The 26,984-nt window shown below is 35.7% G+C and overlaps 2 protein-coding genes across 3 annotated transcripts; one reads left to right on the top strand and one right to left on the bottom strand.

Annotated features, from left to right (window-relative positions):
• Positions 1–6,230: 6,230 nt before the first annotated feature.
• LOC133291445 (cell number regulator 6-like) lies at positions 6,231–14,069 on the bottom strand. Of its 2 annotated transcripts, none has more exons than XM_061489704.1 (5): positions 13,938–14,069; positions 13,698–13,802; positions 9,195–9,309; positions 8,462–8,730; positions 6,231–6,581 (listed from the first exon to the last, which is right to left on the bottom strand). In XM_061489704.1, the coding sequence occupies exons 2-5, from the start codon at positions 13,800–13,802 to the stop codon at positions 6,354–6,356; spliced, it is 717 nt and encodes a 238-aa protein (XP_061345688.1). In that variant the 5' UTR covers positions 13,938–14,069; the 3' UTR covers positions 6,231–6,353. The 2 variants fall into 2 exon arrangements, with proteins under 2 accessions (XP_061345688.1, XP_061345689.1); XM_061489705.1 differs by having other exon boundaries at positions 13,755–13,802.
• A 5,383-nt stretch (positions 14,070–19,452) lies between these two features.
• Positions 19,453–21,163, top strand: LOC133291443 (uncharacterized). Its single transcript, XM_061489703.1, has 4 exons — positions 19,453–19,722; positions 19,859–20,357; positions 20,489–20,688; positions 20,789–21,163. Exons 1-4 carry the CDS (start codon positions 19,453–19,455, stop codon positions 21,161–21,163), a joined length of 1,344 nt encoding a protein of 447 aa, XP_061345687.1.
• The last annotated feature ends 5,821 nt before the right edge of the window (positions 21,164–26,984 follow it).

The following is a 26,984-nucleotide window of genomic DNA, read 5'->3' as shown; positions in this document are numbered from 1 at the left end:
CCAAATATTTAAAAACACTTAAATAATAGAAATACAAAAGGTTCAGTGCAAGAGTTTCAAACTCAGTTCAGTAAGAACTTCACAGTTTTTTCATTCCAAAATTACTTAGCTCATGGCTGAAAATACAAATATAGTTATCTCAATCTGAAATCCCATAGATCGAGATTCAATTTAAAGAGAACGGCCGGAAGAGAAAAGAAATACAGACTTAAATTAATAAAACACCAGTTGATTACAACAGTAAGAACAAATATGGAGAAAATGGATATTGCTCGTAAGGAGTCTCAAATGGTGATGAAGAAGGGAGAGAACAGTGTAGTCACTTAGCTACTGCTAAGAACTACACAAATTACAAATAGAAACTAAATTATTCTAAGATTGAAGTTACGCTATCTAAGGCCTCTTCTTAAGGAACGAGATCCTTCCTTCGTCTTTAACTTTGCTATTTATAGGCTAAGGAGGGTGGTTGAAAACTTGTGATTTCCACCAGCTATTCCTTGCTTGAATAGAGAGTTGGTGAGCTGCTGTCCCGACATCTGATGAGATTTTTTTGAATTGATGGCTTGGGGTTGGAATTTGCCTTTTTGCTCTGAAATCCACAATGTCTTTTCTCTCCTTTTGACAAAAGAATAGTCTTCCTGTTCTGCTTTACGTCTGAGACATTTCTTGTTGCTTGGTTACTGTGCTCTCTCTACTTTTGGATGTTTCTTTTCAGACTTTTTCCTGCAAAGTAGTGGAATAGTGTAAGGGTTAGTAGAGTAGGTATATGAATAGGTCAATCTTTTCCTTTTTCTCTCTCTTTCATCTGCTGATACATTGGCATCCGTCCCCTTCCAATATTTTCGTTCTTATTGATTGGAAACGTCTTTTAGTCGCAAAAATATGTGCCAGGTTGCAGAATTGATGAGATTTTGCTAATAAAATCAGCTCAGGTGGGAACGAATTTTCGTCCCATTAACTTCCGTTTAAGGATTTTTCCTAAGAGGTATGACTCTTGGAAGCTCCATACGGACACTCATTTTGATGTACAACTCATTGGAGTGATCCTAGTGTTCCAAGTATACAAGTTTAATCAACTCATTATTGTTTATGTTTATATGTTTTATATTATTCCATATTTTTCTAACCTTTCATGTGGGAAAATGAACTCAGGGGTGAAATGGTTTTCTAAGGACCCTAAGTTTACTGAGATTTGTATCTCACCCCGTTTGGGGATTATGTTTTAGGATCTCATGGTGAAGGAGCTAGCACCTAAAAGGGGAAGGAGCCATTTTAGCATTTATGGAGCTTTTCTTTTGGTTGCTTGACTTTTGCAGTTTCCTTGTAGAACCTATGTTAGGAATTTTTATTTTTAGCATAACTTGTATACGTTGTATGTAGATGGTTCTCACATGCATATTTTTGGAGGCTTGTGAGCCAAGTGTATTGAGGCATTTACATTTATAAGTTAATGATGCCAAGTTTAATGTATGTAAGACATTGATGTGGCTTTACGCCAAATTTGATGAATCATATGTATTTTGATGTGTGTGTGATGTACAATGATAGCTTGTAGCCAAAGTATATGGATTATGTAACTATTGATTGAACATGATAGTTTCATAGATGAAATCCTTGAGATGATGATTTATGGTTATGAAATGGTGTATGGTCAATTAGGTGGAGGGAAAGCTTAGTGGGTAACCATGGGAGAATGTATAACTCAATTTGGGACCCTTCAATTTTGATGGAAGTGTTTGGTATGAAAGGAAGGGGTGTTCTCTTGGTGTTTACAAGTATCTCTGCAGTACTGACAAAATCAAGGTAAGTTCAGAGATCACAGTATGGATTCACCTTCGGAACACTCTCATGAGAATGTGTGTTTGGCTTTTTCGTTCCTCACCTGTTGGTTTGCATAGATCAACAACCTTCATAGATCTATAGATTAAATTTCAGCTATTTTTTCACCATTTTGAGAATTCTATTCAAGAGCAAAAAGTGTTTATTCAATGGCATTTTTTGTGTGTTTTCACCATTCAAAATCAGACATCATGATTACTATAGGTGAGTTATTTTTGCAAAGACAACAGAAGTTCATGGAGTCAAACTTTCAAAATGTTTTATACTATTAGTGAAAAACTTTGTACATAAACAAAAGAAAATAAAAACTATCCCCAGCAACGGCGCCAAAAACTTGTTGGGTGCTAGGATGCTTTGTAGGACGTTCCCTTACTTAGTTTATTAAGAGAAAACTCATTCGTTCTCAAGATAATGACCCAGTCACGCAAGAGCAGGCATCAAGTAATAAGTGGGATTATTTGTGCCCAAATTATCGTTCCTACAGAGATAGTAACTCTAAATAATGTTTTGAACTAAACTTAAAGATTTTGGAAAGAATAAAATAACAGTTTTGAACTGTCTGGTCTTTCGTTCCCTAATATCTTAGGAACGTTCCCCTAAAGATACAAATTGACTCTAAACAACTCCTCGCGTCATTACGTATTTAAATCCTTCCCGATTTTAGGATGAACGACAAATCATTGGAAGTTTTATGTTGTGGTAGTGAAATAATAAATGCAAAATTTAAAGTTTAACAGTAGTTCAGAGACAACAAGGTGATATGATAAACAGATAACAATTTTATCAGAAGGAACGGATCCACTATTTCATTCTTAACTAGTTGTGTTCTCAACTCAAGACTTAACCCTTATGGATTTGTTCAGGTGTTTTCACTGCCAACTCTGATTCCTCATCTCATGGACTAAATGGCTCACAAGTTTCCATATTCTTATGGCTCCCTTGACTCCAATAGTTACTAAGTATAGAACCTTTAGGGAACAAGGTGGTTCTTTATTCCTAAGGAAACCAGTAAGAGTGTTTCCACTATCTTTCCTTCCTCATATGATTAAGTTGTCTGAAATCTCTTCCCTGAGAAAGTTCCTTTTTCAGTTGCATTCAATTTCCACAGATACCTAAATATTTAAAAACATTTAAATCATAGAAATACAAAAGGTTCAGTGTAAGAGTTTCAAACACAGTTCATTAAGAACTTCACAGTTTTTCCATTCCAAAATAACTAAGCCCATGGCTGAAAATACAAAGATAGTTATCTCAATCTGAAATCCCATAGATCGAGATTCAGTTTGAAGAGAACGACTGGAAGAGAAAATAAATACAACCTTAAATTAATAAAACACAAATTGATTACAACAGTAAGAACAAAAAAAGAGAAAAATGAATATTGCTTGTAAAGAGTCTCAAATGGTGATGAAGATATGAGAGATGAGTGTTGTCACTTAGCTACTGCTAAGAACTATACAAATTACAAATAGAAACTAAACTATTCTAAGATTGAAGTTACACTATCTAAGGTCTCGTATTAAGGGATGAGATCCTTCATTCGTATTCAACTCTGCTATTTATAGGCTAAGGAGGGAGGTGGCAAACTTATGATTTCCACCAGCTGTTCCTTGCTTGAATGGAAAGTTGCTGAGATGTTATCCTGACATTTGATGAGAGTTGTTTGAAGTGATGGCTTGAGGTTGGATTTTTCCTTTTTGCTCTGAAATCCACAATGTCCTTTCTGTCCTTTTGACAAAAAAATAGTCTTCCTATTCCACTTTACGTCTCAGACGTGTCTTGTTGCTTGGTTATTGTGCACTCTCTACTTTTGGATGCTTCTTTTCAAACTTTTTCATGCAAAGTAGTGAAACATGTGTAAGGGTTAGCAGAGTGGGTATATGAATAGGCTAATCCTTTCCCTTTTTCTCTCTTTCATCTGCTGCTACGCTGGCATCTGTTCCCTTTACAGTATTTTCGTTCTTATTGATTGGGAACGCCTTTGAGAAGCAAAAATGGATGCCAGGTTGCGGAGCAGATGAGATTTTGCTAATAAAATCAGCTCATATGGGAACGAATTTTTGTCCCATCAACTTCCGTTTAAGGATTTTTCCTAGGAGGTATGGCTCTTGGAAGCTCCATACGGATACTCATTTTGAGGTACAACTTATTGGAGTGATCCAAGTGTTATGGGTATACAAATTTAATCAATTCATTATTGTCTATGTTTATACGTTGTATATTATGCCATATTTTGTTAACCTTTCATGTAAGAAAGTGAAAGGGGTGAAGTGGTTCTCTAAGGACCCTGAGTTTACTGAGATTTGTATCTCACTCTATTTGGGGATTATGTTTTAGGTTCTCAAGGTGAAGGAGATAGCACCTCAAAGGGGAAGGAGCCAATGTCTCCTTTATGGAGCTTTTCTTTTGGTTGCTTGACTTTTGGAGTTTCCTTGTAGAACCTATGTTGGGAATTTGTATTTCTAGCATAACTTGTATATGTTGTATGTAGAGGGTTCTCACATGCATATTTTTGGAGGCTTGTGAGTCAAGTGTATTGAGGCATGTACATTTATAAGTTAATTATGCCAAGTTTGATGTATGTAAGACATTAATGTAGCTTGGAGCCAAAGTAGATGAATCATGTGTATTTTGATGTATGTGTGATGTACAATGATGGCTTGTAGCCAAAGTATATGGATTATGTAACTATTGATTGCACATGATAGTTTTATAGATGAAAATCCTTGAGATGTTGATTCATGGTTATGAAACGGTGTATGGTCAATTAGGTAGAAGGCAAGCTTGGTGGGTAACCATGGGAGAGTGTATGACTCAATTTGGGACCCTTCAATTTTGTGGCAACACACTAGGGCTCTATAATCGCGCTAATGGAAAAATATTTTTTTTTTTTAAGTAGAGAATTAAAAAAGTGCAATTTAAGCATTTCTTAAAAAGGGGAGTGTAATTGTCTCTTCTCTTTTTCTTCTTTATACCTTAATTTTGTACATACTAGCTTGTTTTGTCAAAGGTAGCACCCTCAAATATATAAGTATTAATAAACAAAGGGTTTTATTAATCTCCTTTTACATAAGATAGGTATCTTATGTTGTAGAGAGAAACTAGGTGGGTCCCACCATTACAAGAAAAAAGAAAAAGAAAAAAAAAGTGAGGTGCGGAAATCGAAGTGAGAAAAAATGAAATAAGCTACCTCATGTAAAAGGAGACTAATATTTCCCATAAACAAAAGCCATAAGAAAGGCAAAACTAGGAGAAGTAACACTTAAGATTCCTGTGAAAATTAGAAAATCACTTCGATGCAGAATAGATAAATGGTTGTTATTTATGAATTATGTTTGTTTTCAATTTTTTACAAGTTAGTTTAAAAGATTAGCCAAATCACACTTTTGATTCCTTTTTTTCAAGTGGTACATCACGGAATAAACTATGATCCATAGCTACAGATCTCTAAGCTATTAAAGAAAGACACCTATAGATTAATATGTCCTATATTTATCATTCTTTATCCATTGGCAAGAGGAAAGAAAAAAAGAAAAGGTGGACCTATTTTTATTTTGTGTGCGTAAGAACTTGGCTTCACTCACGTAAGATGAGATAAATATAACTCTTTCTTCTTAATATATTAATGTATCAGCCATCAAATTTTTTTGAAGTCAAAATTCGAAGTTTCCTTTTAACAATATGATCAATACATTGTAACACATAAACAAATTTTTAAAAATTTCAAAATATAAATTGTGAATATTTGAATGCTCATTAGTGTTTTATTCATTTGGTAAAAACCAAAGTGTTTTTAATAAATATACACTTTAAAAAACAAATAAAGAAAGGGTTTAACATTTTTGTTTTTGCTGCAGAAATTTTTTTCTACCACACTTACATAAAGGTGAGTAAATTTCACTAATTTTTTTTACCACACATAAAGGTGAGTAAATTTCACTAATTTTTTCTCTCTCTTCTTTTCAGAATGGGGTCCACTCGTATTTATGTGAGTGTGACAGAGAAATAAATTATGCAACAAAAACAAAAATATTAAACTCATTCTTTATTTGTTTTTTAAAGTGTATATTTATTAAAAACGCTTTAGTTTTTACCAAATAAATAAAACACTAATGAGCATTCAAATATTCACAATTTATATTATGAAATTTTTAAAAAATTGTTTATGTATTACAAATTTGGATTACAAACCCTAAAAGCAAAAATATTTTTCGCATAAAGAAATTTGGATCCTCGTATTTAAATTTAAATACTCATTATTGTTTTATTTCTTATGGACAGCTATAAAATGTGTTGAAAACTAAATGAAAATAATAAAAATAGAAGATAGACGGGGTCAAAGGCTTGAAGAAGTTTAAAAAAAAAAACTAAAAAATATGGATTCAGTACAATTTGGCACTTGAAAGTAGAAAATAGTGTTGTCTATATGTGATCTACAGGTCCAATGTAACTCTCCATCAAGCAAAATTCTAAAACACATACTATTCTTTTCCATATTAACAAAAGTAAGTACCCTATAGAGCCTGCATTTCCAAATCAGTATGTTCATTGCTATTGGCAGAAGAGGGTTCAGGAATCTCCTTGTCATCATTAGACTTCATCTCTTGAATGGGAGGAGGATTTACAATGGTCATTTCTGAGGCAACACTGTCTGAGAGCCTTCCCTTCATCTCCCTGTGCTCTTGACACAAGGCACACCAGTGCATGCAGCAGTGTACACAACATGGATCACAAGGCGAGTTCTGCACTCAAAAGAAAAAATCAACATCAACATCTCATTTATCAACGGAATCGGGGGTCGATGAATCCATATAAAAGCAAGAATCTATTAGGGATACCTTAAAGCAAAACATGGTTAATGTTCTGGCTAAACCATAAAAGCTAGAGGGAACAATTATCAGAGTCTCGTGCAAACACATGTTGCTAGGAAACACAATAATTAAAACAAATGCTATGTATATATAGGATTTGACCCCTCCACGAAATTCTAAAGCAGCTATTAAGCCTTTGGCCTTGTGGTGACCTTGAATTGAGAGGGTTCTTCCACCTATGTTAAGTGTTTGAACCCACATCCCTCCTCCTTCTGGGGGAAAATAATCTCTGCCAAATAATAGATAGTCCTGTTCTAACAAACTGATGTGGATTACCATATTGTCTATAAAGTTGAAGACTATCAAAGATTATATTTTAAATATATACAATGGGGTAGGATATTCTTACACCGATGTAAGAATAAGAAGTCTTACATCAAATCTGAATCATTGATTTACTTGCATCGAACGGCTCAAATATCTAACAAATCAGAACCGTTAGATATAAATAAAATCAATGATCAAGATTGAAAGTGTAACTTACACTGGTGTAAAATAATACTGACCCATATACAATAAGGCAAGTTTCAATGACACTGAAAATTTTGGGTAAATTTGATGCTAAATGAAATGAAATGAAAACAAATAGTCAATAATGTTATGAAGAATACAAGGAGTTTACCAATGAAGAAACTCCTAGCCATCTAATTTGTTAAATGTGATGCTAAAGAAGGTTAAAAGGTCAGAGTGTTGTACCAAAAAAAAAAAAACTAGTCAGTTTTTGGGACTCTTAGAAGCAGAAAGCAGCTTAGGATTTTGTGAATTGAACATCATAATCTTTTATTTATACTACGAATGAACTGCATTTAGACGGAAAATCATAGCAAAATAGTAAAATATATTTGTGTTTTCTTTTTCTAATGGTAATGTATTTTTTTTTCTGGATATTAAATGTCTTTTTCTAATGAAATGCCTAGTGTACAACGTTTTGGCGCCTATTGTCTCCACACTAAACCTAGCATCATAAGGGTTGGTTTTCCTTTGACTACCTTGAACTTGAAACAATGATAGCATTAACTTCTCTTTCCTCTCTCTTCATTTTTAGTATTGAACAAGTGATGACAATACCGAAGTGTAAACAAATCTGATAAGTTTTAACGGAAGCTGTGTATTATTGCTTCAAGCTAAAGGTCCTCTAAAAAAAAAAACATTCTAGATTTCTTTTTTCTTCTTGTTAACATTAACAAAAAAAGCAATCATATATTTAACTTTACAATCATAATTAAAAAAAAGACAAAATAATGGTTGTAATTTTCTAATCTCTAAAAAACTATATTGTAAGAAAACATCATTTCTCAAACTGCATGGATGGTTTAAAGATCGTTGACAACCAGTGAAAGTCGATATTACAATTCACCAAGCATAACACTAGAAAGATGTCCATTCAGTCATTTATCAGGTATTCATGGTTATATTACAGACCAGCAAGTCAATCCCGATTTCCTTTTCAATTAAGTAGTTCAAAATATGAAGGTATAGATCCAGTAAACAAATGTCTTATCATCATATAATTTTGGTCACTTAAGAAGATAGAGGCGAGAATTGATAATAGAACCGACTCCTTCAAAATAGACTGACTTTTTTTTTTTTTTTTTGTAAATAAATAGACTGACTTTAACATCTAATGAATACTACATTACCCATCTGCAACAACCAGAAGCAATATTTCTCAGCAGAGGGATATTTGAAACATACCATTCCAGCTTTATAGTTGACAACTAGTCTAAGTGCAAAAGAAATTCAATACGCACCTTTAAGTGATATTTCTTCTGTAAGTTTTGCCGAACCTGACCAGTGTAAATGCCACACATCCACCAAGTAAAAAATAAACCCTCAAAAATGAGAAATGATGTCCCCGGGTCAATCATACCGTTAAAGAGTGCAGTTGCTGTTGCCAGAGCAATGCCACCTTCAACAAATATGGCATGACAAATGCACGGGCCGGTCCAAGGAGTTTCTTCACTCAAGCTTTCTACATTGCGTCCAAATAATACACAAGGACAAAACAGTCCCGTCAAGCCTGCAATTAAGGAGGAATAGTATGAAAAAGCAAGCAATTTTCTGCTTAGTCATTGCAACAGCGGATGCTGCTAACATAGCCATACAAATAAATCCTTCAAAGTCCAGTTTTCCCATGATCCAACCATGATTTACTATATAAACTATGAAGGGATTTTGATAGTAAGGATTATTGGTCAAAGGAAACCACTCCCCATAGCTAGGATGGGGTAAGGACAATCCTTGTATTCAGCCTTACCTTTGCATAATTGCAAAAAAGTTGTTTTTCATATTCGAATCCGTGACCTTTCAATCACAAAGGAACAACTTTACCACTACTCCAGGCTCGGCCACTCATTGGTCAAAGGAAACATCTAAATTAAAATTACTATTAGTCCATGAGACTCAATTGACTAGTCCAAAATAGATAATAGACAACACCATGACTCTAGTAAAATTTGACAGCTTGGTCATGCAATAACTTACAGCTTTCCCTATCTTCAGCACATCCAAAGATCCCAGTCATCCAAGGCTCATCAGCAGGAGGTGCATAGCTTTCAGGTAATGGCTGTCCACATTCAATGCACTTGCGAACAGCTAACTGCAAAGTATTAAAAACCATAAGTGAATATCTGTCTACCAATTTATGTCAAAATTCACTCAAACGAAGCACAACCATAACTATTGAAATCTTCATGCCACTTTCTATCGCAATGTCATAAAAGATTCAAAAAAGTTGTACATTGGGTGCATACTTCAACACAACCCTTTTTCCTCCGGACCAATTCCACTTAGTGGGATAAGGCTCGGTTGTTGTGTTGCAGTATTTCTTTCTCACACATATTAAGAAGCATATAATGAAATAATTTATGCCAAAGCAGAAATACTGTATGTTATTCTTTTAAGTTATAATCTATTAAGTATAAGAGTTTGTTTGGAAGAGGGATTGAAGGGGAAAGGATGGGAAAAGGAATGATTACCCTTGTTTGGAACTATTAAATTTTATAAAAGGTATGTTAGCATATTAGTGTAATGTAATTTTCCTTTGCTGTTAGTTTTTCCCTTTCTGTTATTTTGTTGTAACTAATTTTTAGCTGAATGCATTCTGTTAGTTAGTGTTGCTGTATTGCATTCTGTTAGAAGGGTGCGCTTCATGCTTTCCTTTTCTCTTTCATATGGGCTGATGTATATATAGCCTCTTTTGTACCTTTCTCTTCCTTAATGAGAAATATGAGTTTCCAACAATACCGTCTTTCTTTCTGGTTTATCATAACTAATATGGTATCAGAAGTATCTCTCTAGCCCTCGCCTATTTTCCATGGCTCGTGGCAATAACAACAATAATCGTCCCACACCATCTGATTCCTCTGCTTCGTCCGTTTCCATGGACGATTCTTCTAGCCCCTATATTTTGCAAAGTGGTGATCACCCTGGTTTGGTTTTGGTTTCCCACACTCTTTCTGGATCTAACTTCAATTCATGGCATCGAGCCATGCTTCTTGCCTTAACTGCCAAGAACAAATTAGTGTTCGTTGATGGCACTCTTTCTCAACCGATTGCCTCTGACCTTTTATTTTCTGCTTGGAATAGGTGTAATTCCATGGTCATTTCATGGATTAAACTCTATTTCGAAAGATATTGTTGATAGCCTCTTATACTTTTCCAATGCCTTTGAGGTTTGGTCTGATATGAAAACCCGCTACTCTCAAGCAAATGGTCCAAGGATTTTTTAGCTAAAACAACAGATTTCATCTCTTTGTCAGGGTTCCCTCGACATCAATGGCTACTACACCAAATTAAAAGGATGAATTACAAAACTATCTTCCCCTTCCTATTTGTACATGTGGTGCCCTTCGAACAATGAACACCCAGCGTCAGCAGGACCATGTTCTTCAGTTTCTGATTGGCCTCAACGATTCCTTCTCGTCTGCGCGTGCTCAAATTTTGTTGATCGATCCGCTACCTTCCCTTGCTAAAGTCTTCTCCATGATTCTTCAGGAAGAGCGTCAACGCCAACTCTCTCTCTCTCTCTTTGCCAGCACCTGCTATTCCGGATATGCCTCTCTTAAACTCCATCACCACCGTTGATTCCTATTCTCCGTCCACGACCGCCACCACTCTCCGACGGTCTGGGCCCGTTTGTACATATTGTCATCTCTTTGGTTATACCCGCGAGAAGTGTTTCAAACTTCACGGGTACCGACCTGGCTATAAGCCCAAAGCCCCTAGGCCCATCACTGTTCCCCAATCAGCCCAAACACACTCTGTTCACTCGTTTGCCCCTAACCCCAAACTTTCCCCTAAATCCAATTTTTCACCTAACCCTAATTTCCCAGCTGCTGATGTGCCTCTCGCTTTCACCCCTACACAATACAACCAGTTGTTATCGCTCATTTAATACAGTTCTGCATCATCTCCTTCCTCGGTCACTCCTTCCGTTGCTGAATCTTCACCTTCGGTGGCTAGCTTCAGCGGTAAGTCCCCTTCTTCACTTCCTCGTTCTTGCTGGATTATTGACACTAGTGCTACGCACCACATTTGTATCACCTCTAAACTCTTCAGTTCTTCTTTTCCGTCTAATTCCTTAGTAACATTCCCCAATGGATCGTCCGTTGTTGTCTCTGCTACTAGTTCCGTTTCTATCTCTGATTCTCTCACCCTGATTAACGTTCTTTGTGTCCCATCCTTTTTATTTAATCTCCTTTCCGACAGTGCCTTGACTTGTGATTCACCAGTCATCGATAACTTCTCTGCTTCTTTTTGTTTTCTTCAGGACAGTGCTTCGTCCAAGATGATTGGGATTGCTAGAAGATACGGTGATTTGTGCGTCCTTGATAGTAACAATTTGTTTCCCAATACTGATGTTCCCCAACCCCTTTGTTTTTCTTTTGCTGTAAAAGACCCTATTCTCTGGCATTCCAGACTAGGGCACCTATCTATTTTTGTTTTGAATTCCATGCAATCAACTTTGGATTTTTCTAAGAAATTAAGTGTTTTACATCACTGTATTGTTTGTCCTTTAGCTAAAAAAAAGCGTCTCCCCTTCATTTTAAATCCCAAGTTATCAGTATCCCCCTTTGACCTTGTGCATTGTGGCATTTGGGGTCCATTCAACACCTCCTTTGTTGAAGGTTCTCGCTACTTTCTCACCTTAGTTGATGATTCAACAAGGTTTGCATGGACGTATTTCTTATGTCATAAGTCTGATTTTTCATCAGTCTTCCCTGCCTTCTATAATCTTGTTCTCACCCAGTATGGCCTTCCCATTAAATCCCTCTGCTGTGATAATGCCCCGGAGTTTAACCTGTCATCTTTTTTTTCTTCCAAGGGCATTCATATTTTTCACTCTTGCGTTGATAGTCCTCAGCAGAACTCTGTTGTTGAGCGAAAGCACCAACACCTTTTAAATGTGGCTAGATCCTTACATTTTCAATCCCATGTTCCCTTGCAATATTGGCAAGATTGCGTTCTTACTGTTGTTTACCTTATAAACAAAACTCCATCCCCTCTACTATCTTCTAAATCACCCTTTGAGCTTCTTTGCCATAGATAGCCATCATATGAACATCTTCGTGTATTTGGTTGTCTCTGTTACAGCTCCACCCTTCCTAAAAATCGACACAAATTCTCTCCTCGAGCTTTACCTGTTGTTTTTCTTGGTTACCCACCTGGGTATAAAGGCTACAAACTTCTTGATTTACAATCCAATCAAACTTTCATTTCCCGTGATGTGGTCTTTCTTGAAACAATTTTTCCCTTTGCCTTACAATCCCTTACCTCCTCTTTCCCCACTGAATTCTCTAATTTACCCAATTCATATCAGACCCATGTTCAATCTGATTTTTCAGTTCCTGCTTCAGAAACTACTGGAACATTACAGCCTCGAGATCCCTCTCGTTCAGGTGTTGATTAGATTCATTCATGTAACCCTCCCGCTGAAAGCCTGCCAGGAGCCTACTATCATAGCCTTCCTACTTTAGCAGGTCTGGACTCTAGGCATTGGGATTTTCAACTGGTAGTACAGTCCAACCCACGTTCCAAAAGACTATCTACTCCCCGCCCTTGTCAACGCTCAGGATGTTACACCCATCTACTTCAAACTTCATGTTTCCACCTTTTTAGTCCTTTTTCTCTTTATCTCCCTCTTTTTCTTTCTTTCTTTCCTTCTTTTCTTTGATTTCATTTTTCCTTTCAATCTTCTTTCTCTTATTTATCTATGTATTTTTCTCTTTCTTTTTTACCCTATATTTCTTTTTTTTATTACTTACTTTCTTATTCTTTTTTGTCCTCCTATATATCATATTTTCATTTTATTTTAATTTATTTTTCCTTTTAATTGTTTACTATTTTTTATGGATAATGTAATATATATTTAAATTTTATTTTTATCTTTTTTCTCAATCTTTTCGTACCTTTCATTTATGTTGATATACCATCGACCTCAATTAGTTTGGGATAAAGATATTGTTGATGTCTCTAACCAACACCTAAACAGTAACATTATCGGTATATTTTTTGACCAGGCAATCTGCAAGGTGATTTCACCACCCAAATTCACATTCTAACTATCAAATCAAATTTCAGGAAAAGGTAATGCCAGATCATTCAATGCTTTGTCTAGGCCTCAAGGTCAAGAATCTTTTGCATAAAGGATCATAACCAGTAGTTTAAACCATTAAACGGCTAAACCCATGTTGCATTAGACACAATGCAAATGTTTTACATCTCTACAACTTGCAAAAACAACCAACATTGGGTCACTCTGTTGCTTTCTTCACTTACAGGACTAGAATTGCATGAGAACCAAAACTAGATTCAGATTGCAACCAGAAACCCTTCAACAAGGTTTCCTTCATACAAATAAATATCAACAAATCGTGTCTATTCTAGAAATCAGACAAAAAGCCAGAAATCAAAATAAATTCATCAATCAAATTCAATAAAAAAAAATAACAAGGTGTGTCTGAATTAAACAATGGAAATCCAAACCTGAGGAACCTCAATTGGCTGATTCAGTTCACCAGGCTTGATGTCTTCCAAAGGTACCTGATCTTTTTTCAGCTTCACGTAACGCGATTGATTCCTTTCCTCCATCTATTCTCACAAACCAAACCCAGAAACAAAGAAAAATCAACGATTCATCACAGAAAAAAGCTGAGAAAAATAGTTAAAAAAACACAAACAGAAATGCAGAGTTTAAGATCTAAAGAATATTGCGTTGTGGGTCACCTCTGTTGGGTGATTCTTGTCGAAAATTTAGAAGTGATGATAAACAAACACCAACGTTAGATACTCCGAATTCCGAACCCAATATATGGAAACTGAAACTTGAGAGGGTGCACTTTTTTTTTATGAAAGGGTGCACTTAAAATAAATGAAAAAGTGAATGGAAAATTGACTTATATGAGGTTGCGGTAAAAGTCGGAATAGAAGGTTAGAATTCAATGGGAGCTACATGAAAAGTTTGTATTTAAATCTCTTTTTATAAGCATTTATTAACTTTCCATTCTGGTGGTGTGTATATTAACACTAAATATTCTTTTTGGTTCTCAGCAAATTTCACGATACTCGTTTTAGTCCCTAATAAATAGAAGGGTTATTCGTTGTTCCTAAGAAATTCAAAATAGACTCATTTAGTTGAAATCATGGTCTCTCACAAATTCAAAAAAGACTTATATTAGTCCCTCAAAAGATCATGGTCACTTCGAATTTTTTAGGGACGACGAATAGCTCTTTCATTTGTTAGGGACTAATGAGGACCGAAAAAGATATTTACTCTATAGAATATTATTTCTATTTTTTATACGTATTTTATTTTTTTTATTTAGTATTGTTGTATCGGAATTTCAATTGATATTTATCCTTTTCATAGTTTCTATCTTGTCAAGAGGTTATGATTTAATAATATTAAAAAAAATAAAATAAACATAAGAAAAAGTAAGTACATATGATATTGCACATGACAATTGGAAACATAAAACAAAATTTCAAGCATTTATAGTTTTTAATCATAAATCAATCAATGATATAATAAAATCTTAAACATTCATGTTTTTAATGGTAAATTAATGCTCAGCAATTGAAATTATTCCTTACACTTCTCCATTTATAGTAACTATAATATTTTTTTTAATAAAAAAATTAGATAGGCAAATGATTAAGACAAAAAAGAGTAATTTTAAATGGTGGTCACAGATGTTCTCAAATTAAAATAGGAAATGAAAAAAAAAATTCCTCACGAGAATAAATTTTTTAATATTATAATTTCACATGATATAAAATTCGTAAGTATGTAAGTAGGGGTGCAAGTGAGTTGGGCTGTGATAACATCCAATACAGACTCAGCTTCTAACTCAAATGACTGTCACGTGGACTCGAATGATCGTCACGTGATATATTAACTGATCCCAATTGATTAGTTCATTTCTTGTTATTTAGTTAACAGTTTGTTTATAGTTAGTTAGAAAAGATGCAAGTTTGTTTATAGTTAGTTAGAAAAGATCCACGTCAGCTTTCTTTTCTTTCTTTTACTTTGTATCAGTATATAAGCTTGAAAGCTTCTTCTTTGTAATCAGTTTTTCAATAATGAAGATTAGATTTTTCCAGTATTTTAATAGGCTGGGTCAAGTTTTGCTCCGAAAAGTCCAAGCCTACGACAAAAAATTTTAATTTGGCCTGACCCAAACCTAGTACGAGTCTAACTGTTAGCCTGTCTTGAACCGTTTATAAAAAAATAAATGGTCTGGACTAGCTCGTTAGCCTTTTAATTTTTAACTTCCAAGCAAAACCATGAAGAAACTTTACAAAATACTCAAATTCTATTGCTAAACCAAAAATCATAATTTCAACGTCCAAACAGAATCATGAATAACAATAAAACTCATATGATCTGTATTTAAGTCACTTTAAAAAACAAAATGTTCAAGTTAAATAACATATATTTCATCAGATCAACAAACAAATTCATATTGTGTAAATTAAAATAACTACATGAATCCAACAAGCACATCATGATGCTTGTAGTAAGTATAATCTCTCCCCAAAACCTTTTAATATATTCATATATACAATCTAACATGTTAAGATATTGGTTCCTCCGACATAAGAAATAAAGTCAGATTTCTATTAAAATATAATCAAATATAATTAAGTTATAATAATTGCAATTGATTAAATTTATATCTTTTGTTTTTTTTTCAAGGCATACTTATTATATTTTATTTTATTTTATTTAAAATAAATAGTACAATATAGGCTGGCCTGTAGGCTTAGAGGCCAGGCCTTGTGAAAGTGAGCCTACGACCTTTTTATTAAACAAGCTTTTTCAAAACCCAAACCCAGCCTATTTTACAAAATATATTAGGTCAGGTCTGGCTTGACGTAGGCCGAGCCGTAGGCTCCTGTAGGCCGGTCCGGCCCAGTTTCACCCTATTCATTTTTTTACATTCCGAAATACGAAATAAAAATATGAAACTCCAATTTTTTTTATCTCTTATGTTGAAATAAAGAATGCGAAAAAAATAGTATAATAAATCCACAATTTATCTATAAAAATGTATATAAAAAAAAGCTCATTGGTAGCATATTCGATCAAACAGATAATCCCCACTGCTACAAGAATACCGTTTAGTTGACCTGTACCTGTTTGAACAGCCTCAGCTAATCCTATTTTTCTTTGATAAGAATCAATACGATCTTTATAAAGTTCTTCTTCTGAATGAAATTCAATGGGATACAGAGACACACGATTAATTAATTTACGGTATGAAACAAACACATGTATATGTGATATTAGATACTAATTAGTTATATTTATTTATATATCTATCAATTAACTATCTATCTAAATATTCCCTGTTACTGCTGTAAATTGTGAATAATAGGTGAGAGCTTACTAAAATTTATGAATAAAGTCCATTCGCAGTGCCTGTGTATTAATATTAATTTTAAAGTTGATAAAATTTATTCACTTGATTTTTAATTGATAATTATAGTTCTACACTTAATTATTTTGAAGCGTACCGTCATTATATTGAAATAAATAAGATATTGGGACCACCCGCGAAATGTCAACTCATATAACATATGTTACTCACAAATAAGAAATTGGGGAACAACGCGTTAGGACGAGTCAACCGCATAACATGTTACTTTGGCTTCAGCGTCACTATAACGGAAATGAAAGTCGTCCCTAGTTCTGTCATACTCATACTTTTTCAACTTTCAGGCATTCATATTCAGATTCAATATCTCATATTTTTCTCCACCACCAAAATATATATATATATATCATTTTGTTTAAAAAAAAAATTGTGACTTCGTAAACTAATTTGGATAATTCCATAGGCTCATAAGATTCTAAGGCCCACGAAGGATCCAATAAGCGCAATAATCTCATAGCGATGTGTTAGCCCGGCATCACGCAGACAGGCATTGCGCAGATTATAGGAGTGTGCAAAATAATCAAAAAACTGAACCGAACCATGAATCGAACCGAACCACCCTTAAAATAACCGGTTTTAAAAAATCAGTTCATGAATCGAACCGGTTTTTAAAGAACAAGTTCATGAACTGAACCGATTTTTAGAACCAGTTTAAGAACCGAACCATTTCCGAACCGAACCGAATCGTTTTCGAACTGAACCGAACCGTTTTCAAACCAAACCAAATTAATTTTTATAACTTTATTTTTTAAATTTTAAATTTTTTTTCTTTTCAAAATAGCGTCGACCCGAACCGATTTCCAACCGAACCGTTTCCATCCGAACCATTTCCAAATCGAACCAATTTTGAACCGAACCGAACCATTTAAACCAATTTGGTTCGGTTCGACCCATGCACATCCCTAGCAGATTATACCGCCTTATGTAACTTAAAGGCTTAGGAAAGACTCTGCAACAAACTGAGTCACACCGTGCATGAAGACCAATATTCGTGAGACAGTTCCAGCTTGCCACCACTCTAAGAAGAAAGACAAATATATAGACTTATAGTCAGAAAGACACCAGTTGAAACAGACAAGTCTGTAGCCCATAACAAACAATAAAAAGGCATGACACCTACCAAATGCGGCATAAAGCTTGCTATAAATATGAAGTGTATAAACCTAGGTATGATCATCTGATTTCCACTAAATATAACATAAACATAGCACTGATACTAACTTGAGCGTTAGAGTGTCTTTGCAGGTATCCCCTCGCAATTCATTCCAAGTGCGAGTCAACAGTATTCTTCAACCTTCATATACACAATGAACGTCCTAAGCCCACGAAGTACCATATACAACCCAAAGTCTTCATCTTTCAACCGTGTATGATTTAGCCCAATCCATATTGGACTGGTCTGATCATTGGCACCGTCTGTGGGTAACTATAAATTTCAATTCCCACTTTCTTCAAATCAAAAAACATGGTTGATACCAGAAGCAAAACGCAAAATGATTCTAACGGAAAGAGAAAAGGTGTACCGACTTCACATGAGAAATCAGCTTCGATAGTTGCTCAAATTTCTGCACGTAATGAAAATCCACCCACTACTCAACACTTGTTTGAACTTATTACTCAACAAAGCAAGAAAATTGCTTAGCAGAATCGAGATTTAGCTCGGTTAAAAAAATTATAAAGTGATAAGGAAAAAACTAGAGAGAAAGGAAAAGAAAAAGAGACAGAAAAAGAAAATGAAGAGGGTATAGAAAAATCTGATGAGAGCGAACCAGGTCATGAATGTTAAAAGAAAGATCCTGGGCCTTTAGACCAAAGTAAAAAGAAAAAGGGGGGGAAAGGAAGACTTGATAATTCTTAGGGAAATTACAAAATAGTTTCTTGAGTATTGCATTCTTTTACTTCTCAGGTCATGAATATATCAATCTCAAGGGATGTTAAGATTACAACAGAAAAATACAACGGGAAAAGAGATCCGCAGGAACATTTGGAGCAGTTTCAAACTGACATGATGGCACAAGATGTTGCCGACTAAGTGGCATGTCTATTGTTTCCAACAGCATTGAAAAAAATTGCACTTCGATTGTATTCTGCCTTGCCATCCAATTCAATTCAAAGTTGGAAAGATCTCGTCAGCCAATTTCTTATACGATTTGCTACCAGCAAAGCGCAATATAAATCAACTCACGCCTTGAAAACGGTTAGGCAGGGTGTGCACGAAACTTTGCTCAATTATCTCAACAGATTTTTTGATGAAGCTATTTTGGTGAAAGATTTAGACCCACAGGTTTCTTGACACCTTATTATTGAAGGATTATTAGAAGGTTTATTCTCTATGTCTTTGGCAAAACACCGTCCACGAACTATTTAGGACCTTAACGCGCGACCGAAAAAGTTTATCAATTTGGAAGATTATAAATGCTCTCGTGATGCTTCTGGAATAAAAACAGAGTTTGATAACTTTGAAAACGATTCCAGAAAGATTTTGAAAGGTGTTTTAAAGAAAAAAGAAAGTGGGAAAATTTTGAAAATTACTCCTTTGAAATACATCACGTAGGAGAATCTTGAAAGAGGTTTTTCAAGCCGATTATGTTAATGTCCAAAACCTCCACCACTGAAAAAGAACGGGAGGCATGATGAATCCAAATTTTGCGAATTTCATGATGATACTGGCCATACTACTGATTAGTGTTTTGACTTAAAAAGCATCATTGAAGCGCTGATTAGAGCAGACAAACTTCACGAATTTATCTCCACCTGCAAGGATTACAAGGCACAAAGAAGGCATGATAGAAGCCCTGATAATGATAGGAATCCTGACAGACAAGGTTCAGGAAAGGAGAGATAAAAACTGGACCAGATCCCACACGGACAGGAATACGCAATATGAGGGCAATGATAGGCGAGAAGGAGAACCACGGCGTGACAGACAGCGTGACCAACAGAAAATGCACCACAAAATTCCACAACTGCCTAATAGTGCTGCAAGAGTGTTAGCCACTATTGCTGGGGGAACGGCCGGAGGAAGAGAGACAAGTTCCCAAAGAAAGCGGCATCTAAAGGCAGTCATGACTGTTAGCAACCATGTGCAGGATTCCATGCACCTTAAAAAATCATGAGACAATTAGTTTTAACGGCAATGATTATGGAGATATCATTCCAGGCCACGATAATCCATTGCTAATTTTTTCTTGCATGGCGAATCTCCAGGTAAAAAGAATTTTAATTGATAGTGGTAGTTCTGCTGATATTATTTTTTGGGAGACTTTTCGTGCAATGAATATTCCAGAGCAACACTTAATCCTTAGTTGTACAAATTTGCTTGGCTTTTCTAGAGAATGCGTACAGCCCAAAGGTACCATTGAAATTTTGGTAACCTTTGAGATTATGCTTATAGGACGAACTGCTAAGGTATGTTTCTATATAATTGATTGTGCATCTGCCTATAATGTTATTTTGGGTTGTCAAACCATTGGAGCTTTGGGCGCAATTATATCCATGCCACATCTTTTGATGAAATTCAGAAGTCCTTCCGTCACAATCGTATCTATTAGAGGAGACCAGAAGGCGGCACATAGCTGTTACAATACCAACTTAATGGTAAATAATAAATCCGCAGTTCATCAAGATACTAAAGGTAAGGCTTCCATCAATATGACAGATTTAGACATGCGTGAAGATTTTCACAATGTGCGTCCTCAACCTGACGGTGAATTAGAAGATCTCCAACTTGGCCCGCAGCCTGGAATGTTACCAAAATTGGTAGATATATGCCAAAAAATGAGAAAAATTCATTAATAGCGGTGTTGTTAAAAAACAAAGATTTATTTGCTTGGATAGCTGCTGATATACCAGGATTAGACCCATATTTCATTGGTCGTCACCTCATTATTGGTCCACAAGCAAAACTAGTTGCTCAGAAGAAGTGCAAAATTTCTCCTCAAAAACAAAACGTGGTTGATGATGAAGTGACAAAGTTGTTAGACACACCGGTCATTAGAGAAATTACGTATTCTATGTGGCTTTCCAATGTCGTCCTGGTAAAAAAAAGCTAATGGCAAATGGAGAATGTGTACAAATTACACAGGTCTTAATAAGCATTGTCCAAAGAATTTTTATCTTGTTCCAACTATTGAGAAGTTAGTTGATAATTTGGCAGGGTATCAAATCTTTTCATATATGGATGCATATTCAGGATATAACCAAATCCCAATGTTCAAACAAGATGTAGAGGCCACCACTTTTATCACTGAAAAGGAAACATATTGTTACAACATGATGCCTTTCGGTCTTAAAAATGTCGGCGCGACGTATCAATGTATGATGAACAAAGTGTTTAGTGAGCAAATTGGTCGCATGCTAGAAGTTTACATTAATGACATGATTGTCAAAACCACTGCAACCCTACAACATCCAAACAATTTAGAGCATGTATTTCAGCAATTGCGCAAATACAAATTACGACTCCATCCAGCTAAATGCGTGTTAGGTGTTCCAGCAGGAAAATTCCTGTGATTCATGTTAACTCATCGAGGAATTTAGGCTAATCCTGACAAATGTAAAGAAATCTTGGAAATGACCATTCCAAGGAATGTCATGGAATTATAACAACCAAGGGACGAATAACGGCTTTGACCAGATTTTTATCTGCATCAGCACAAAAGTCTTTACCCATGTTCAAACTTTTGCATAAAGAAAATACTTTCAAATGGACTTCAGAGTGCGAAGCAGGCTCAGTTGAAATAAAGAAACATTTGGTTAATCCTCCAGTTTTGTAAAACCGCAACCTAATGAACCCCTAGTGCTTTATCTCGCTGTTAGTAATGAGGCTATCATTGTTATACTATTGCGAGAAGATACCAATGGACAACAACCCATTTACTTCGTCAGTAAAGCTCTTCAAGGACCATAGTTGTGTTACCAACAGATTAAGAAGGTAGCGTTTGCACTCATTATCACGTCTTGCAGGTTACGCCATTAATTCCAAGGACATTCAATCAAAGTAACCTCTTAAACAGATATTGCGCAAACCTGATCTACAGGGAGAATGATAACTTGGTCCATTGAATTATTAGAATATGATATCATCTATGAACCGCGCCAAGCAATTAAAGCACAGGTACTGGACGAATTTCTTGTTGAAATGACACATATAGACGTCGCGGAATCAAATGGTGATTGGACAATTTTTGTTGATAGATCCTCTAATATTAAAGGGAGTAGGGCTGATGTTATTGTTGAAAGTCCTCAAGGAGTTGTTGTGGAACATTCCATTCAATTTGGTTTTAAAGCTTCCAACAATCAAGCAGAATATGAGGCAGTCCTAGCAGGATTAGCAATGGCTAAAGACTTAGATGCAACAAGATTGATCGTAAAGAGTGATTCTCAGTTGGTGATTGCGCAAATCCAAGGAACTTACCAAGAAAAAAAGGTCTTGATGGCTAAATGCTTGGAAAAGGTACGTCTATTACTAACGAATTTTGAAAATGTTAAATTTGAACATATTTCGCGTGAGAAAAATGCTAGGGCAGATATTTTATTAAAGCTTGCTAGTACGAAAGGCCATGGAAATAATAGATCGGTAATCCAGCAAAGTGTACCTCATCCAAGTATAGTAATGTTTGTCACTAAGCGTAAAGCCAAGCCATCCCATTGCGCGTATCCCATGATTGATGATGAAGAGCAGAATCCAGAAATAGAAACCAATTGGATGACTCTAATTTGGAATTACCTCAATAAAGGAGAAATTCCACATGATTTAACTATGGCTAAAAAATTAGTGAGGAATGCTTCGTTCTATACTATTGTCAATGGTCAGCTGTATCGAAAAGGGTTTTCTTCCCCAATACTGAAATGTTTAACTCCACAACAAGCAAAATACATTATATCTGAGGTCTATGAAGGATTGAGTGGTCATCACATGGGAGGAAAATCCTTATCACGCAAGTTGCTTCGTGCAGGATATTTCTGGCCTACAATGGACGAAGACTCGAAGAAACACGTTCGTTACTGTTTAAGATGTCAGGAACATGCTGTTATCCATCACGCTCCCCCGGAGGAGTTATCTTCATTATTGTCTCCATTGCCATTTTATCAATGGGGAATGGATTTATTGGGACCATTCCTAGTTGCGGTAAGAGGAGTAAAATAGTTGGTAGTGTAAATCAATTATTTTACTAAATGGATCGAGGCTGAGTGTTGTGCAATTTCGCAATCAATTAAATCACACAAGTACGCAAGTGCACGTATCAACAAGTAATAAAGTGGATCTGTGAGTCCAGATATCGTTCCCACAGAGATTATATAATGCTATAGCTCTAAGTAAAGCAATCAAGGTAACAAAGATGATTTGCAATTGGCTAATGACTAAATTAACACTTAAGAATTAAAGTAAACTAAGGCTAATGATTAACTAAGAAGAATGCAGTAGCAAAATAGATTTTCCAAATGTTTCAAGACGGATTGGGATCAATTTCCCCATTATTGCAATTTCACCAGAATGCAGTAACCATGCTACAGCAATAATCCGAACAGTAATCATAACACTAATGCATGCAAGGGCTCTCACCAACAATACATGTATACTACGTCCCACATTTCTATGGACAACAAAGTTATGAATTCATTAAGTTCAAGTTCCATTTGATTTTGTGGTGTAAGTGATCTCTCTACCCACAATTAACTAATTTTACTTAGTTAAACCACAGTGCTTAATAACTTTCAGGAATTATCTATATTTCTATAGCTTAACTCCCAATTACCTTGCAACTCTCTCTCGATGAATCAACAACATTAAGGAAAATATAACACTTTATTAAGAAACTGAAAGGAAAATCATGCAGCAAAGTTTAGGCAATACTGTTTACATCACAGTAAGGGTACTCTATCACCCAATCCTAACAATTTAGCCCATAATTAGGTGGACAGAAACAACAAGGAAAGAATAGGACTCCATAAAACTAGAGTAAAGGAAACATGGATGTTGCTGTAGCACTGCTCTCGCAGCAACCATGAGCTCCACCACCATCAACCTTGCCTCAGCCGCCGGAATAGTGCAGCAAGTCACTGGGTTCAATGATCTCTCAATTGAACCCTAGCTCCTTCCCTTGATCCGCAAGATTTCTCCCAACGAACCCTCAAATTCCTTCCAAGTGTTTCCCCCACTTTCTCTCTCTAAAACTGCCTCCAATTGGGTGTCTCAAAACATATCAGTCGTGCGTTCTTTGTGTAGGGTTCGTTCCTTTATAAGCTTTGATATTCTGGGCTTCAATCATCTCTTCTTATCCATGCAAATCGTCACTCAAATCTGCCTTGTGATCGATTGAGATTGATACTCTGTTTTGCTGTCATGCTGACAGAGTGTGTTGTTGCATTTCTCTTAGGATTCTTTCCAGATTTGTAATTCAGATTTGAATCCTATTTGTAATCGTTGATTTGATGAAGATTATCTTGTGATTTCTTGATGATTTTGAGCGTGTATCCAGATCAGATCTTTTCGTACACGTTCAGAAGCTTCTTTAATCAAATTGGGCTTAAATCCATGGCTTGCTGGTGCTTATGTCAACAATATGCACTGCTAACCTTATCTGCATCGCTACAGCACTGATTCCCGATGCTACAACATTGACCTGCAATGAAATAACAAATGCATTTAAATGTTTCCAATACCTCAATTTTTATCCAAATACTCATAATTAACATAATTCTCAATTAACTTATGAAATCATAAAATTCATGCATTAATCATATAAAATCTAGAGAATCATATGTAATCATAGTACCAAAACATCACAATTAAGCCCAAAATAACTCTCTTTTGGAGAGTTATCACACTCCAAACTCAAAACGTTGCTCGTCCTCGAGCAACAAAATACTTCTCATGTTTAACATTCATCAACTCAGTAACTTCTGTATCAAAGACTATTGTTGAGATTCTCCAGATTGCAGCAGCATTGCTACAACATTGTGCAGTTGATTATTGATTCTTCAGCCATCGTCTTTACTTTAACTTCAGTATTCCTTGTTGGCTTCATCTTCTCAAGGATTCATAACTTTTGGATGGATCAGTGTGTGTGCGCTAGGAACTTGCTTCTTGGGTTGATCCACCTTGGAGCTTCAAACCAAAAATCATCAGGCCCAGTTGCTTGACTCATGCTCTGTCAGAATTGAATCCACATCCATGTGTACAAGACATGAAGGAACGAGTGTCCACCTTGCATTTTTAGCTTTGCCTTCCTCTTTTGTCAGGTGCTTTTGCACTTAGTCTATTTTTGGGGTTTTCCCCTCTTTTCTTTTCTTTTGACTCCATTTTGTTGAGGAAGAATTCTTTGTGCATTGGCACTTTGTTGCTTGGCTTCTTTCACCCTTATAGCCTTCAAATCTATCTCATGTGATAGGATTCAAACCCATCAACTTGTTGAGTCCTAAGCCTCTTTCGCAATTCACTCCTTGATTTCTCTTGCCTTGAATTGATCATTGTGCTTAAATGGTTCACTTATTGGCCTTTCACCATGAGTTGGTTTTGCTTTCAAGTCTTACTTGGGTTTCCATTTAGACTTTGGCTTAAAACCACTGACTTTCATGTCTACACAGTGCTATAACAATCTTGCAGCAATGCAGGCAAAGATACAGCATTGCCTTATTGATGTTATGCTAAACTATTCAGCATTTTTAACTCAGCATCAGTACTGAGTTTTCTTCTTGAGTCCCTTATTTCCTCTTTATATTTTTCCTAACTTTAGAATAAAACCAAAAACACACAGAATATTGAAACTTGAACAGAAAATAACTCCTATAGCATGCAATTTTTTTTACTAAGTTCTTTTTCAATTGACAAGTGGACAGATATACAACAGACAAACAAAAAAAAAGAAAAACAAAGAACAAAACAACCTTTCACAATTCACATTTTAAATCAGAGGATATCTATCACTATCCCCCTCTTCTTCTTCTTCTTCATTTTCTTCTCCTTCTTCTTCTTCTGCTGCTTCTACCTCTTCTTCGGCTTCTCCTTCTTCTTCTTCCTCTCCTACTTCTTCTTCCTCACCTACTTCTTCCTCAGATGCTGCATGTAACACCACGTGTATACCCGGTTTGTTAACATATCATTGTATTAAGCTGCGCTTAATTAAAAATGCGGAATATCTTTTTCTTTTCAATTATGACGGCATTATACTTAGCCGAGTTGATTACTTAATCATTTTCATAAAATATTTTCTGTATGTAAATTGCAAATAGATATTTAACTGAAATACCTCATAAAATAGATAAAGTGAGTATCTAATGTCACGGGTCTACAACACGTAGTCCGGACAATATCCTGATACATTAATACAACTCCAAATAAAGCAAGACAATAATAAAGTCTATGTGGCATGGACAATCCCCATGCTCACCAAATCAACATCATAACAACAGCGTCCCAACCAGATAATCCATAACCATAATGAAGCTAAAAGCATAAAAGTAACAAGCATATCCAGCATCCAACAAGTCAGCATGTAAATCAGCAATATCTAACTCAGCTCCGGCCTCCTGCCGCCTGGGGTCTCAACCCCAACATTACCTGAACCTGAAATGGTGCCCCAAACGTGGGGTGAGATCTATAAACAGAAATCTCAGTAAGACAAGGGGTCCTCGAGGATCTTCCACCCCAAGCTCACTTGCCTGTGCAATATAAGTTCAAAAGCAGTAATTTCCAATATAAGTTCCAAATCTCAATGCAGTGCAACAGATATTCATGCCATGTGTGTTTAACTATTCTACTGGCCAGAGAAATGCAGGAATACGTCTATTACCCACACGTAGTACAAGGAACACCGCTTGCACCTCACCCACAGCCTCACCATCTTGTATGTATCACATACTCAGGCTTACCGTATAGGTGGAACACCACATGCATATCATAAAGGCACTACCATATAACAGCTCAAAAGCATTTCAAAATATCCAAAGCATGTAACACAGCATGCATATAACCATACCCCCATGGGACATGGTGGAACCACAACATGGCTAAATCGAGGACACGAAAGCTTACCTTGCAAGCTAGCTATCCAAGCCAAAATTCCACACAATCTCAAAGTCTAAACACAGCAGTATCACAATCTGTTATGGACCAATAATATATCATTAATCATACTCTACAAGCATACAACTTAAAGACAACGCTTTTTCTTTACGTTTTACGTCTTAAGGCTTCTCACAAAGTCATAAGCCCTTAATCACTTGATTCTGACTTAGTTCAATTATTACAGAAGTTCCACTCCATCAATCTAGGGTCCACAAACCCCCAATAGCCTACTGTATGAACAGTACAGCTACTGTTCTTCGAAAT

Source organism: Gastrolobium bilobum, unplaced genomic scaffold (genome assembly GCF_033153095.1).
Source record: "Gastrolobium bilobum isolate Gb01-03AN ecotype WA unplaced genomic scaffold, APGP_CSIRO_Gbil_v1 utg4264, whole genome shotgun sequence".
NCBI lineage: Eukaryota > Viridiplantae > Streptophyta > Magnoliopsida > Fabales > Fabaceae > Gastrolobium > Gastrolobium bilobum.
Note: the sequence above shows the minus strand (reverse complement) of the source record. Positions and strands in the feature narration are given on the sequence as shown.